Source organism: Hippopotamus amphibius, chromosome 2 (assembly GCF_030028045.1).
Source record: "Hippopotamus amphibius kiboko isolate mHipAmp2 chromosome 2, mHipAmp2.hap2, whole genome shotgun sequence".
NCBI classification, from domain to species: Eukaryota; Metazoa; Chordata; class Mammalia; order Artiodactyla; family Hippopotamidae; genus Hippopotamus; species Hippopotamus amphibius.
The window spans coordinates 213,455,119-213,468,269 of NC_080187.1; the positions used below are offsets into that span (position 1 = coordinate 213,455,119).

Sequence of the window (13,151 nt, forward strand, 5' to 3'; positions counted from 1 at the left end):
CTCATTAATTATCTCAGAAAACTGAATAATGATGTGATTATTAAAGGTTAATTAAGCAAATACTTGCGAAGTAATTGGGAGGTAATCTATTTCTAATTTAACTGGTCAATCAGGGGTATTTAGGAAATATTTTTGCTGGTTAACAAGCCTAACCAAAACAAAAAGATATTTAAATTGTTTCCCTAGTGGAAGACAATAAGCCTGTGTTTGCTCTTTTAAGAGTCAATTGTTTCAAAGGTTTCCTGATCCCGGCGTTTTGATGATTTGAGAGGTTTTATGAGGATTCTGAGCTTATCCCTCCCAGTGTTGCCGCAAACCTTACACTGCGTTCTGCCACTTCAGAATAAAAGAAAAGATCTGAAGAAAGTAATTAGGAGAAGACACAGAGGGCTGTGGAAGTCAGAGAACTTGCCATCTACTTGCGGAAAGCAACACATTTTGGTTATTGGGTATACAGAACAGTGAATAAAAATCCAATCATATTAACAATCAAACATGACCCTCCAAGTGCATAACCACACAACAATTTTTTCTCAGAATATTTCCCATGGGTTCAACTTAAAAGATTTTCAGTATTCTCATCAGCAGTGTAACTACAAACTGCTTTCTTCTAACTTTGGGTAGCCTGGGTGCTGCCTCACGATTACCAAGTGGTTTAAAATCACATCCCTCCTGCTCCCGGTTTACCAGCGAAGAGACGTGATTTCCAGGCACAAAAACGCGAGGTGGCCAGCAAACGCAGAGGTAAAAGGTCTCAGTCACAGCCCGAGGATCAGCCCTGGGGAGTCACGGGGCTCGGCCCAGGCCCCCGCACTGGCTGGCGGGGTGGACACCTGGCACCTTTGTCTGCGTCCTGCTTCCCTGGCCCCGGGCCGAGAGCCGCGGGTGGGGGCGCGGGTCCCGCGGTCCGGGCGGACCCGGCACTGTCCCGGGGAAGCTCGCGGCGAGGGCGGCCCGGCCGGGAAGCCGGAGGTCAGCGGCGGCGCGGTGGGCCCCCTCCCATGGGAGCCGCGCCAGGTCCCAGCAAGAGCCGGGCGGGATCGCTATTGTTTTTGGCTGGCACATAAATCCCCGCGCCGACCCTCTGCGCACCCAGGTTTCCTCCCGGAGGCCATTCGGCTTCCTCTGAGGCCCTATATAGAGGCCCTGGGCCCAGGCTGAGAGAGGTGCGCGCCCGCTCCGGCCTCCCGGACAAGCCCGGGCTCGGAGCGCCTCTCGCCCTCGAGTCCCCGCAGCCAGAGGCGTCTGGGAGGTGAGGCGGGGAGGATTTCTCCCCCGGCGCGAGGAGGCCAGGAGGAGCAGCAGGAGGATCCGCTCCTCCGGGGTTTCCCTGACGCCAACAGCAGCGCGCGCCCGACCGCGGCTCCGGGGAGAGGGGGGAGGGGAGCGGGCCCGCCGCCGCCGCGGCCCGAGAGGCGGCAGCCGGGATTGGAGCGGGGGCAGGCCGCGCGCGGAGCCGAGGGGGCTGCTGGCGAGGGAGGCGCGCGCCTGCGCGTGCGCGGGGGTGCGCGCCCCGGGTCCCCGCCCCCCCGCCCCCCGCCCCCCACCCCTGCCGCCCGTGGTCTCCGCCCCCCTCGCGCTGGTGTGTGGAGCCGGAGTCGGCGGCGGGTGGCGGCGCCTGGAACCTGGAGACGGACCCCCCCCGCCCCCCCCGCCCCGGAATGTACTGACTCCCCCCTCTCTGCTCTCCTCCCCTCTCCGCCCCGCTGCAGGAGGGAGGCGCCCCCGAGTCTCCCCTCCCGCGAGAGGGGCCGCGCGGGCCGGGCCGGGCCGGGCTGGAGCAGCGGCGGCGGCGGCCGCGGGAGCCTAGCCTGCAGCGAGGGACCGGCTGAGGCGCGCGGGAGGGAAGGAGGCGAGGGCTCCGCCGCGCTGCCGCCGCCGCCGCTCGCGGGGAAGAGATGGCGGCGGAGCGGGGAGCCCGGCGACTCCTCAGCACCTCCTCCTTCTGGCTCTGCTGCCTGCTGCTGCTCGGGCGCCGAGCGTCGGGCGCCGCGGCCGCCAGGAGCGGCTCCCCGCCGCAGTCCCCAGGTAAGCGGCGGCCGCGGGGTGCGGGCCCGGGAGGCGCGGGGTGGGGGCGGGGGCGCGGCACCGGCGCTGGCGGCAGTGGCTGCGGTGTTTTTGTTTAGGATCCGGGAGGAAGCGTGCAGGAACTTCTCTGCCTCGTCTCGGGTTGCCGAGGAGAGAGGGGGTCGCGCGGGGTGGAGAGTGAAGTGGGCAGGCGGGGGCGCCGCCGGGGGAGGGGCGGCCGTGGGGGCGCGCAGGGGGCTCGGGGGTCCAGTTCTGCGCTTTGTACCGGGAGGCAGGTTCACCCCTCGCCTCCCTCCCCTCCCCCAGGCTCATCCCACTTGTAAGAGTGGGACATTCTTGTGCTCACACAAGCACCAGTAGAGGCCACTACACACCTCATTAGATAAACAATCGTACGGCCAATTCATTAATTTTCAGGAAAGGAAGGGGGAGGGAGGCTTGAACTCCGCATTCCCTGGCCAGGGATTTCCCAACTGAAGTCCCAGGGAAGCGCTGGTTGATCTCGAGGGAGTCCTCGTGTGGGATTTGTAGCCCCGAGAGGGTGACCGAGGGACACGATTGTCCCCTCATAACCAGTGGTGTTGACTTTAACGATGAGGGCGCCTTGGAGAACAGCTCCAAGTGATTATATCTGTTAGTGTTTCCGTTATGAAAATGCCTCTTCTTTCCTGGGGATAACCTCTCTAAACCTAGCGAATTGTCTGAGCATCGGATTTTAAGTACTTGTACGTTGTTTTCAAGTGGCAATATTTAAGTATATTTAGCCACAAAAGCCGTTTTCAGGTTTTTTATATCATAGATTATTGAAATCACCTGCATTCCTATTTATTTAAGGGGACCAATTAACAAAACGCCAAACCTGCCCCTAAGGAACTTACAGTGTAATTGAGGAGCGGGACACACTCAGCAGGTGAAGGACAAATTAGCATGTAATCTGTTTAAATTGTTTGACCAAGGCGATGTGTCATAAAACTTGACAACTTTCACCTACTTGCATGTGAGCTGAAATTTTTGTATTTGAAAGTCATCTTATCAGGCACAGTGGCAGTTTCTGTTCACTCAACCATTGCTTGTTTTCCCCTGGTTTATATTTAAAATCACACTGCAATGTAACTTGGCTGATAAAAGCTTTCTTTTGATTTTCTTCCAGAGTGTATGTAGCACATGGCTTTTGCCACTGTTAAAAGCTTTAAACCTGGAGGACCAATGGGTATTATCAAAACAGCTACATAAACAATAGTGTTTTACTATCAGACTTAACACTTGCACATTCAGCCTAGCATACACACGTTGGTCCTGAAACGTAGGTAACTGATCCAACCCTTTCTATTCTTGTGGATAGGCAAGAAACATGTAACTATCTTGGAAGACTCTTATTTAATTTTACATGTAAAATTTTTTCATATTAGTTCATATTATGTGTGTGTTAGGTAATTGGTGGCGTTTCTGTTTAAAGTTTTGTCAGTAATTTTGTAAGTAAAGTGCTAGTAATTTTAAATTAATAAAAATAATAAGTCTCTTAGAAAGTCATAACATCTATCTCAACATTAATTCAGTTGATGGGCTTTTATTTTGTGCTGATGAGAGGTGCCAAGCATGGCTGAAATGTACACTTTGCCCTTCATGGAGTTTGCAGTCTGGCACGTGGGTAGGAAAGATAGCCATTTAACTACGAATTATATAGTAATTAAGTTGTGATATGCACTACTGAGGAGAAGAGTAGATTTTGGGAAAGCGTATACTGCAGGGACCTAACCTAGACTGGATGTCAGGCTGTCTCAGAAGTGAGATCTGACTAGAAGCAATGGTGAGGAGACTCACAGCGAATTAGTGGTATAGTTGGGTCTAGAGCACCGATCATCTGATTCTCTGCAGAGTGCTTTCCACAAACCATTCTGCCTCATTGCAGAAGGGAAAAGAATAACTGCAGCAAGGAAGGGTTGGCCGGTTATTTTGCAAGCTTCAGAGACATCAAGGGGATTGAGAAGGGAGTAAGCAGCAATTGGAACAAGCTGTTTTGGTAAATCAGATGTCATTTGTCAGTGGTTTCAATTTTTTATTTCTGTAGAAGGGTGGACTGAGACACCTTTTTGTAGGGGATTACAGTGAATATGTGGTAGGGTATGGAGATATTTAGTAGTAAAAGGAGAGCAATAGGGTGTGGGACAACAGGATAAATGCAGTGTTTTTCCAACATAAGGTAGACATGAGGAGGTGGAGGAAAGAGGGAAGGACTGGAGATAGAAAATGGTCAGCAGTGGCAGAGGGTTGCAGATGATTAGGCACACAGTCTGGCTTTAGGAAGGAAGGAGGGGCAGATTACTGAAAAGATGCAGGGACCTAGGGAAAGATGACATGACAGAGCCGCTTGTGCAATGAAAATCTTCTCTAATCAGAGTGAAGGGGCTAAGGAATGGTGCTCAGGAGGGATTGGGATGCCAGAATGGAGAGTTAGGAAGATAATGTGAGAGCTTATTTGAAATCAGTTTGAATTTGAAGTAGAGTGGACCAGCTCTTTCTACGCTTTAAACAGCAATTTTTTGTATCCCAAGAGCAGAATTAGTGAAAAGTTTTAATCTAGTATTGATTGCTTCTGAGTTACATGAAATATGTAGAAATTGTTTTTTAAAACTTTTATTGGAATAATCAAATAGCCAATTCTCTGATCAGATTGCAAATGAATATTTGATAAAATGTCATAGTGATGCTGAGGCTAGCCTTGACCTAGACTTCAGAGGTGTACTATAAAGGTCATGTAGCTATACTTCTCATTTAAGGTGAGAATCCTCTTATCAGCATCCTGCATAGATGACTCTGTCTGCCTGAATCATTAACTTGATGATGTGAATCTTTACCTCCCAAGGTAGTCTATTCCTGTTTTGAATAACTTCTGTAGTAAACTTTGTGTTATGCAATACATTTAACTTTAATTTTCACCCTCCCCACCCTTGATTTTTTTTCTCTTCTCTTGCCTTTTTTTGGCATCACCCTATCTCCTGATTCATCTCGTACTTCTCTGACCAATTCTTCATTTGTTTTCAGGTTTTTCTTTCATCTTCTCATTAAATATTGGTCTCTAAGGCTGATCTCATTCTGTACACTTTACTTGTCTTCAATTTTTACTGTAAGCTTATAACTCTCCTAGTCCACTCTGCTTCACCTGTCACTCTGTGGCTTCACTGAAGAGGTACCTTACATTACACAAGACCAAAGGTAAACCCATCTTTGCTCCCCTTCCCTCATCCCCTCTCTCCAGGCAGTAACAAACCAGTTTCTGGTCCAGGGCTCTCACATCGTTTGAAAGATTGCACGGACTTGTCTTCCTTTGTTACCCGCCTTGGACATCACTGTTCACCACTCAACCAAGCTGAGATCTAGAAGTCATCCTGGACTCTACTCCTTCCCTCTTTCCCATAGCCATTAGTTCTCCTGGATTTCTTACCTCCTAGGTATTTCGTGAATCATCATGACCCCACCTAGAGTAACAGTAGTGGCTCTGTAATTAACCTCCTTATCTCCACTGTTAGCCTCTAGAAGTCCGTCCTCCTGCGGGAGTGAGCTTTCTTATATATTTTTCTGAGCATGCCACTCTGCTACTTACAGTCTCTTAGTTAGTGTTCCATAGCTTGAGTGTTAGAGTCTAAACTTCTTGGCATGGAGATTGAGGGGCCTTCTGTGTTCTTTACCATAGGCCTCCCACACTCCCAGTTTAAAGCCTCATCTCTTGGCACTTCTAATGTGGACCTAGTGCTCCACCACTCCAGGTTAACTGCAGAGCTTCAGGTCTCCAGGCCTTTGCACATGCTCTTCTTTCTTCCTGTTAATGCCACTTCCCACCCTCTCTTTCGGAAACTCCTACTCATCTGTTCAGTGAATTTTTCTCTACTAGCCCCCTCCCCCAAAGAGAGAGTCATCATTCTCTGTGTTCCCATAGCTTTCTGAGTCCTTTTCATCATGTGTTACTTACTTCTTGTCTCCTCTACTAGTCTGAACCTCTTGAGGTTTTGGACTTTTCTTACCTGGTGTAGCACAAGCATCTGGCACAGAGTTGATCACCATTAATTGTTTATTGAATGAATATTGAATTTCTTTTGTTTCTAACTCCCGGGGTCTTACAGCACAAATCTGATTCCACAAATATGATGGTCCTTCACGTCTGATGATAAAGTTGTGTGTGTGTGTGTTGCTTTCTCCTTCTTCTGAATTAGTCATCCTAATTCCTTCAGCCACTCTTCATATTACTTAGTTTTTGACCTTTTGTCAGTTTGGTCATCTTCTTCTGGATATGCTGCGATTTAAATATTTTATTAGTTTTGTCGTCTTTGGAAGGATCAATGATCATACTAATTGGTCTGTATGCAGAGACTGATGCCCTGCTTTGCCTGCCTAACAGGATGAAGTATAAAAGAGTTCATAGATTTCCAGGATGAATGCTCAAAGGAGATAAGAAATGTGTTTTCATATGTTTAGTAAAACATATGAAAATCAATATGTAGAATGGTGAAAAAAAGACTCAGAATATGGAGACAGAGGATTTGGATATGACTCATGGTTGCACACATTCCCATATATCTGCTGGGGGCTGTGGGCAGGCAAGAATAATACCTTGCTTACCTGAGTTGTCAGAAGAATGAAATGTAAAATTGCTTATAAACTGTGAAGTACAGTGTCTGTGTAGAACAGTTTTAATGTTTTTCTTTTGAACTTAAAAATATAATTCTATTAAATTTTTTGAAAGCATAGTGTTTTTTTTTCTCTAGCAATTGATCATTGTTGGTTTCTTCTTTATGAGTTTTCTCTGTGTTAATATAAAATATAGGGGTAACATTAATCTCATTATGTGGAAGCTTTGTTTATCTATTTAATAGTCTTTCTTGCCAAACCCTCCATTTTATTACTGACTTTTGTGTGATTGGGAGGTATTTACCATGCCATTGGTAGGTGTTCTGGCTTCTAGGTAAAATTGCAGCAGCAATAAGAGAACAGTCAGTGGAAATGACTATAGGTAAGATCTTATTGACCAGAGGTGAGGAAAAGTGAGGTGAGCAAAAGTCTTGTGCTTATGATTTTTAAAAATTGACTTTGTTATGGGACACATGCCAGTGAAAGGTGATATTAAAATATAATCCCAATTTTGGATTCATTTAGAGTCAGAGGAGTTTTTTGACTAAACAATTTTGGAAATAGAGACACAAATTTCATTTAGACCCACTGGTATAATTTTGGTATGTTTCTTTCCCATCACTGTCTATATGGCACATCATTTTTATGTTGTAATCATGGTGTGTGTATAACCTCATATGTACGTTATGCCATTTTTCTTTGTTACTGCACTATAGTCTTTAAATCATCAATTTAAAAAATTTTTAAAAATACTTAAAATAGGGCTTCCTAGGTGGCGCAGTGGTTAAGAATCCACCTGCCAATGCAGAGGTCACGGGTTCGATCCCAGCTCCAGGAAGATCCCACATGCCACAGAGCAACTAAGCCCGTGTGCCAAAAAAAAAAAAAAAAAAAAGAAATACTTAAAATACATGTTTGAAGTAAAAAAAAAGTACAAAAAGTAAAACTTGCACCAACAAATTTATTTTTTAACCCGTAAATAACCACTTTTAATTCTTTTCCTTCTGTATTTACATATGTGTGTATAGTTTTATCTTTTACACATAAGCAGGATCACACTAACTGTTTTTCAACTTGTTTTTCACTTAACAGTGCGTTGGAGATCTTTCCATGCCACTATATACAGGTTTTCCTATAATCATTAAAATGTCTGTATACTATTCCAGTTACTGAATATATTAATAGTGGCCAATAAAAATAGTATTTATTGAATACTCACTGAGCCATAGGCATTGTAGCACGCTCTATTACCTGCATTTAATCCTTTATACAACCCTGTGAGGAAGATGGTAATATCTCCCCATTCTGTAGTTGAGGTAACTGAGTCTCAAATAGTAAGTGACTTGTCATAGGCCTCCCAGCTCTCATGTGGAAAAATTGGCATTCAAATCCAGTCCTTTACAGGTCCAGAGCCTATGCTCTCTATTATACTGCATATTGCTGCTAATGATTATTCTCGTATGGATGTTGATGTTGTTTTCAATGTTTTGCTCTAATAACGAATGCCGTAATGAACATCTTCTCACATATAGTCTTTCCCTCTATATTTTGGATTCCCTCATATGGGATTATTGGTGAAAAGATAATTTATGTGTGTATGTGGGAGTCAGGGTTCCCATTGTTTTAGAAGAATAATGACATCATTAAGGATAATACCATTGACCAGAACTTTTACAATTTCTTCAAGATATTTTCACCTTTAATTGTGAACTTAAAGCCGTTATTATTATTATTATTTTTATAAATTTATTTATTTATTTATTGGCTGTGTTGGGTCTTCATTGCTGCACATGGGCTTTCCCTAGTTGTGGTGAGCGGGGGCTGCTCTTCGTTGTGGTGCGCAGGCTCCTCATTGCCATCCGTGGCTTCTCTTGTTGCAGAGTTCGGGCTCTAGGTGCGTGGGCTTCAGTAGTTGCAGCACATGAACTCAGTAGTTGTGGCACATGGGCTTAGTTGCTCTGTGGCATGTGGGATCTTCCTGGAGCAGGGATTGAACCCGTGTCCCCTGCATTGGCAGGCGAATTCTTAACCACTGTCCCACCTAGGAAGCCCAAGACCATTATTTTAAAATGCAGGTCCCATAAGCTTCTCTGTTGCATCTGTAAACTGAAGGAGTTAATTACTTAAGTAATAGGTAATCTCAAAGGTCCCTAGCCAAGTTTCTATAACTCTGAAGTCTATAAAATTGAGTGGTAGATTTATCTCAGCTAAGTGACTTTAGTTCTTGTGTTTGAACACTGATCATTTCTGTTCTTTGATTCAAGAATTACCTTTCGTCATTCTGTAAAGCCCAAGTTACTATACATCTTTTTTTTTTCCTAGTGTGATATGATTGGGAAAATCTTTTAAGTTGCCAGTAAATGATCATGTATGGTTTTATTTTATATGTGTAAAAATAGCTTTAGGGCTGATTTCAAGAAATAAAGCTTCAGTATTTTTTTTTTATAAATTTAATTTATTTATTGGCTGCATTGGGTCTTCGATGCTGCACACGGGCTTTTTCTAGTTGTGGTGAGCGGGGGCGGGGGGCTACTCTTCATTGTGGTGCGCAGGCTCCTCATTGTGGTGACTTCTCTTGTTGTGGAGCACTGGCTCTAGGTGCATGGGCTTCAGTAGTTGCGGCACATGGGCTCAATAGTTGTGGCTCACGGGCTCTAGAGCGCAGGCTCAGTAGTTGTGGCGCACAGGCTTAGTTGCTCTGTGGCATGTAGGATCTTCCTGGAGCAGGGCTTGAACCCGTGTCCCCTGCATTGGCAGGCGGATTCTTAACCACTTCGCCACCTAGGAAGTCCCAAGCTTCAGTATTAAGCAATTGTGAGATATTTTGAGTTGCAATATTACTTGAAATATTACATACTTACTCTTAGGCTTATGAGGGGTGTAAAGTAAACTGATGAGGTTACTGATCTAGCTGAAATTTTGATTCCCCCTCTGACTTCCTTATGTAAAGAGAGAGAGAGAGGTAGTGGTTTTATATGTCGTATTTTTACTAAAATCAGTACTTGAAATCTTCTTGTTAAGGAGTTAGCAGTTGGGCACTCTGAAATTCAGATTGTGCCTTCGCTTTTCTTATTAAAAAGAACCATGAGAAATAACTTCCTTTTTAAAATTTTTTATTGAAGTATAGTTGATTTACAATGTGTTAATTTTTGGTGTACAGGAAAGTGATTCAGTTATACATATATATTCTTTTCCATTATGGTTCATTATAGGATATTGAATATAGTTTCCTGTGCTATACAGTAGCACCTTGTTGTTTGTCTATTTTATGTATAGTAGTTTGTATCTGCTAATCCCAAACTCCTGATTTATCCCACCCCTTCCCTTTCCCCCTTTAGTAACCATAGTTTGTTTTCTATGTTTGTGAGTCTGTTTGTTTCATAAATAGGTTCATCTGTGTCATATTTTAGATTCCACATATAAGTGATATTATATGGTGTTTGTCTTTCTGATTTACTTCACTTAGTATGATAATCTCTAGGTCCATCCATGTTGCTGCAGTTGGCATTAAGAAATAACCTCCTTTAAACTTGGTTTATGGCAGGAATTTTTAAATTTAATTTCATAGTCAGTTGGACAGTTCTTGTATAGCCAAAACTAAAAATTTAGGTAGTTTTGACTAATTGCAAACATTATCTTTGAGGTATAATCATGCACAAAGCCATGCACAGTGGAGATGCTAGGATGGATTGGACATGTTTTCTATCCTTGGTCTAATAGGATAGAATTACTGTAGTAATTAGTGCTGTAGTAATTACTGGTGTAGGTGAAGAAACAAATTCTGGAAACATTATGTTACTGTTAATCAAGTAATAGTACTGCTTTTCTCATAATTTTGGTCTTTAGAGTAGTCCCAACTTGGTTTTTACCAAGTCAGTAGACTAGAACTCTCGGAGTTATTTTTCATTTCCTTTAAGTGAAATAATTACTGGAATGTTTGAATATATGAGAATGCTAATAATGGAGCCACTTCCGTGTCTTCGGGAAATCCGGAGATTGATCGTACAGATTTTCAGGATTTATTACTGGTCAGTAATAGCCAGTAAAACTTATTGAGGAGTCCTGAGCAGACTGAATTTTTAAAATGATACCGCATGGAAACTGAATACAGAATATTTGTTTTTCACGTGCAAAATAAGTAAGTAAAAAAAAACATTGCCAAGGCATATCTTTATATGTAAGGTCTAGTTAAGATGGTAGCATTATCATATACAAATACAGGGAATAGAATAAAAAATTATATTTTATTTATCATAGCATGACTTTTAATGTAAAAACTAAAACTTGAGGGTCTTTTTGGTTAATAGTTGAAAGCTTTTGGTTTGAAGTGGGATTATTATTTGTTTTAAATTTACACAGTGTTGTATATCCAGGAGATTGTGTGTACACTTCTTATGGCGATAACCCCTTTATTAATAGCACTCCACATACATAGAACTCAATCATCATGCACCCTCACTTCCAGAACATAACTGAAGACTAGGTAATAAGATTAATAATTTTCACAGTCTGTACATCAAAGTACACAAGTTTCTCAGAGTCCCAAAAGTCTTTGTTTAGAGCCTGTATATCTTTAATTCATATGTAGTTCTAAGTCCATAGTTGATCAGAAGTGGTAGAAAGACTGTCTTGGAGATGCCCCCTAACAACAGCAATTAGTCACCTTTGTAAGGAAGAAGATTTAAAGTAAACATAAGAACACAAAGATCTTCTCTTAAACACAAATGGTTGTCTCAGCTAGGTTGAAGAAAGTTTCTTTTCCTTTCCATCATTGCTAATGGGTATTTCCTGCACCTGGCCATTTCTTTTGCCCCTCCTCCTATAGATACAGTTGCTGTCTGGGAAGAAATATCTTAGAAATCTCTGGAGTCCCATCTCATCTCAAATTAGTCCAAGTTGACACTTGAGGTGGGAGAAAAGGAAATGTGAATAGGAAGAGAGGTGAGGTGACAGGGCAGGTTTCTTCTCTGCTAGTCCCTACTCCGCTAAGCCGTGGAATTTCTCTGTTAGCAGCATTTTTAACCCTGATGGCTAAAATATGTATGTGAATTTTAAATTTGGGGGTAAAATTAATTGTTGGTTTGATTTAAAAAAATAAAAAATATTTTAAAATTTTCAAACAGTACGTAAAATAAAATGTGAGATCATACATTCCAGCCCTCTCCCCAGTGATAATCACTTTTAATAGCTTGGACTTTCTGTTTTATATAAACAGATATTTAAAATATATAATATATACATGTATAACAAAACTAACAAGTGGGGTTGTGCTGTGCATACTGTTTTCCAACTTGTTTTAGGACTTCTTCCCATGTGAGTACATATAAATTTATCATAGCTGTTTTGATAGCCACATGGTATTTTATAAATGTATCATAATTTATTTAACCAATTCCTTTTGATGCTCCCAAATTTTATATTGCAAACATATGCAGTGAACCCACTTTTACAAAATGTCTTTGTGCACATGTTCAAATATACTGTAGAATAAATTTGTGAGTGTGGAATTGTAGGGTAAAAGAGCATGTGTGTTAGATTCTTTGCTAGTTATTTCCAAGTTGTTCTCCAAAAAGCCGATTTTTCTCTACCAGCAGCAAATGAGAGTGCCTGTTTCCCCACACCCTTGCCAACATACTAGTTATTTTCAGACCTCATAGTCTTTGCCAATCTGATAGATGAAAAACATCTCTTTAAGTTTTTATTTTTTTACTTTAAGAACTTTTATTGAGATACAATTGACATACAGCAAATTGCATATGTTAAAGTGTACAATTTGGTATTTTTTTTATTAGTAATGTATATATGGCAACCCCAATCTCCCAATTCATTCCCCCCAACCTCCCCCTCCCCCCACTTTCCCCACTGTTAAGTTTTATATTTTAAAATTATTAATGGAGTTGAGCATCTTTCAGATTTTTATTAATGGTTTATATTATTTTTGAGAATTGTCTGTTTGCCTTTTGTTTATATTCCTTTATCCTTTCTTGAATTTATATTTATAAATGGTTCATTTATAAATATAAACTAAACAATATAATTAAGAATAGGGACAATTTAAAGCTTATAACTGTGAAAACTCCCATGGCTGCTTGTGGTTTTTCACATAATGAGAAGTGCAGTCAGTCTGCTTACCTGACTTCTGCTAACCACTGCTCATGTTTGCTTGATATGAATTCATAAACTTTCAAACTGTTCTGTTTTGAAGGAGAAAAAGTTAAATATTTTACTCATTGATTTGAGTGAAAAATGGGAATTGAAACATATGCTGTTACCTCTTTTAAGACAAGGTGAGCACTTTTAGTTTAGAGTAAGTTTCATTAATCAAATACTTGAATGTCAGTTTGACTCAAGATGCTGAGGTGGTTGGAAGCGGAAAATGGATTAAGGATGCAGCAGCAAAGACACGTTTAAGGGACAGGATATGATTTCCATTTTTGGATACCCTGAGCCTGAGATGCCAGCAGATCGTCTCTGTAAAGGTACTATAAGAGTTGGGGCTC

General features: G+C 42.3%; 1 protein-coding gene across 4 annotated transcripts in view; it reads left to right on the forward strand.

Annotated features, from left to right (window-relative positions):
• Nucleotides 1-1,715: 1,715 nt before the first annotated feature.
• Nucleotides 1,716-13,151, forward strand: part of NEO1 (neogenin 1) — a 232,891-nt gene continuing 221,455 nt past the window's right edge. Inside the window, exon 1 of one of the 4 annotated variants that reach the window (XM_057723249.1) lies at nt 1,716-2,028. In XM_057723249.1, coding sequence (XP_057579232.1) covers nt 1,899-2,028 — 130 coding nt within the window. In that variant the 5' untranslated portion in view covers nt 1,716-1,898. The remainder of the gene's footprint in view (nt 2,029-13,151) is intronic. The other 3 variants (XM_057723252.1, XM_057723253.1, XM_057723250.1) reach the window with 3 other exon arrangements.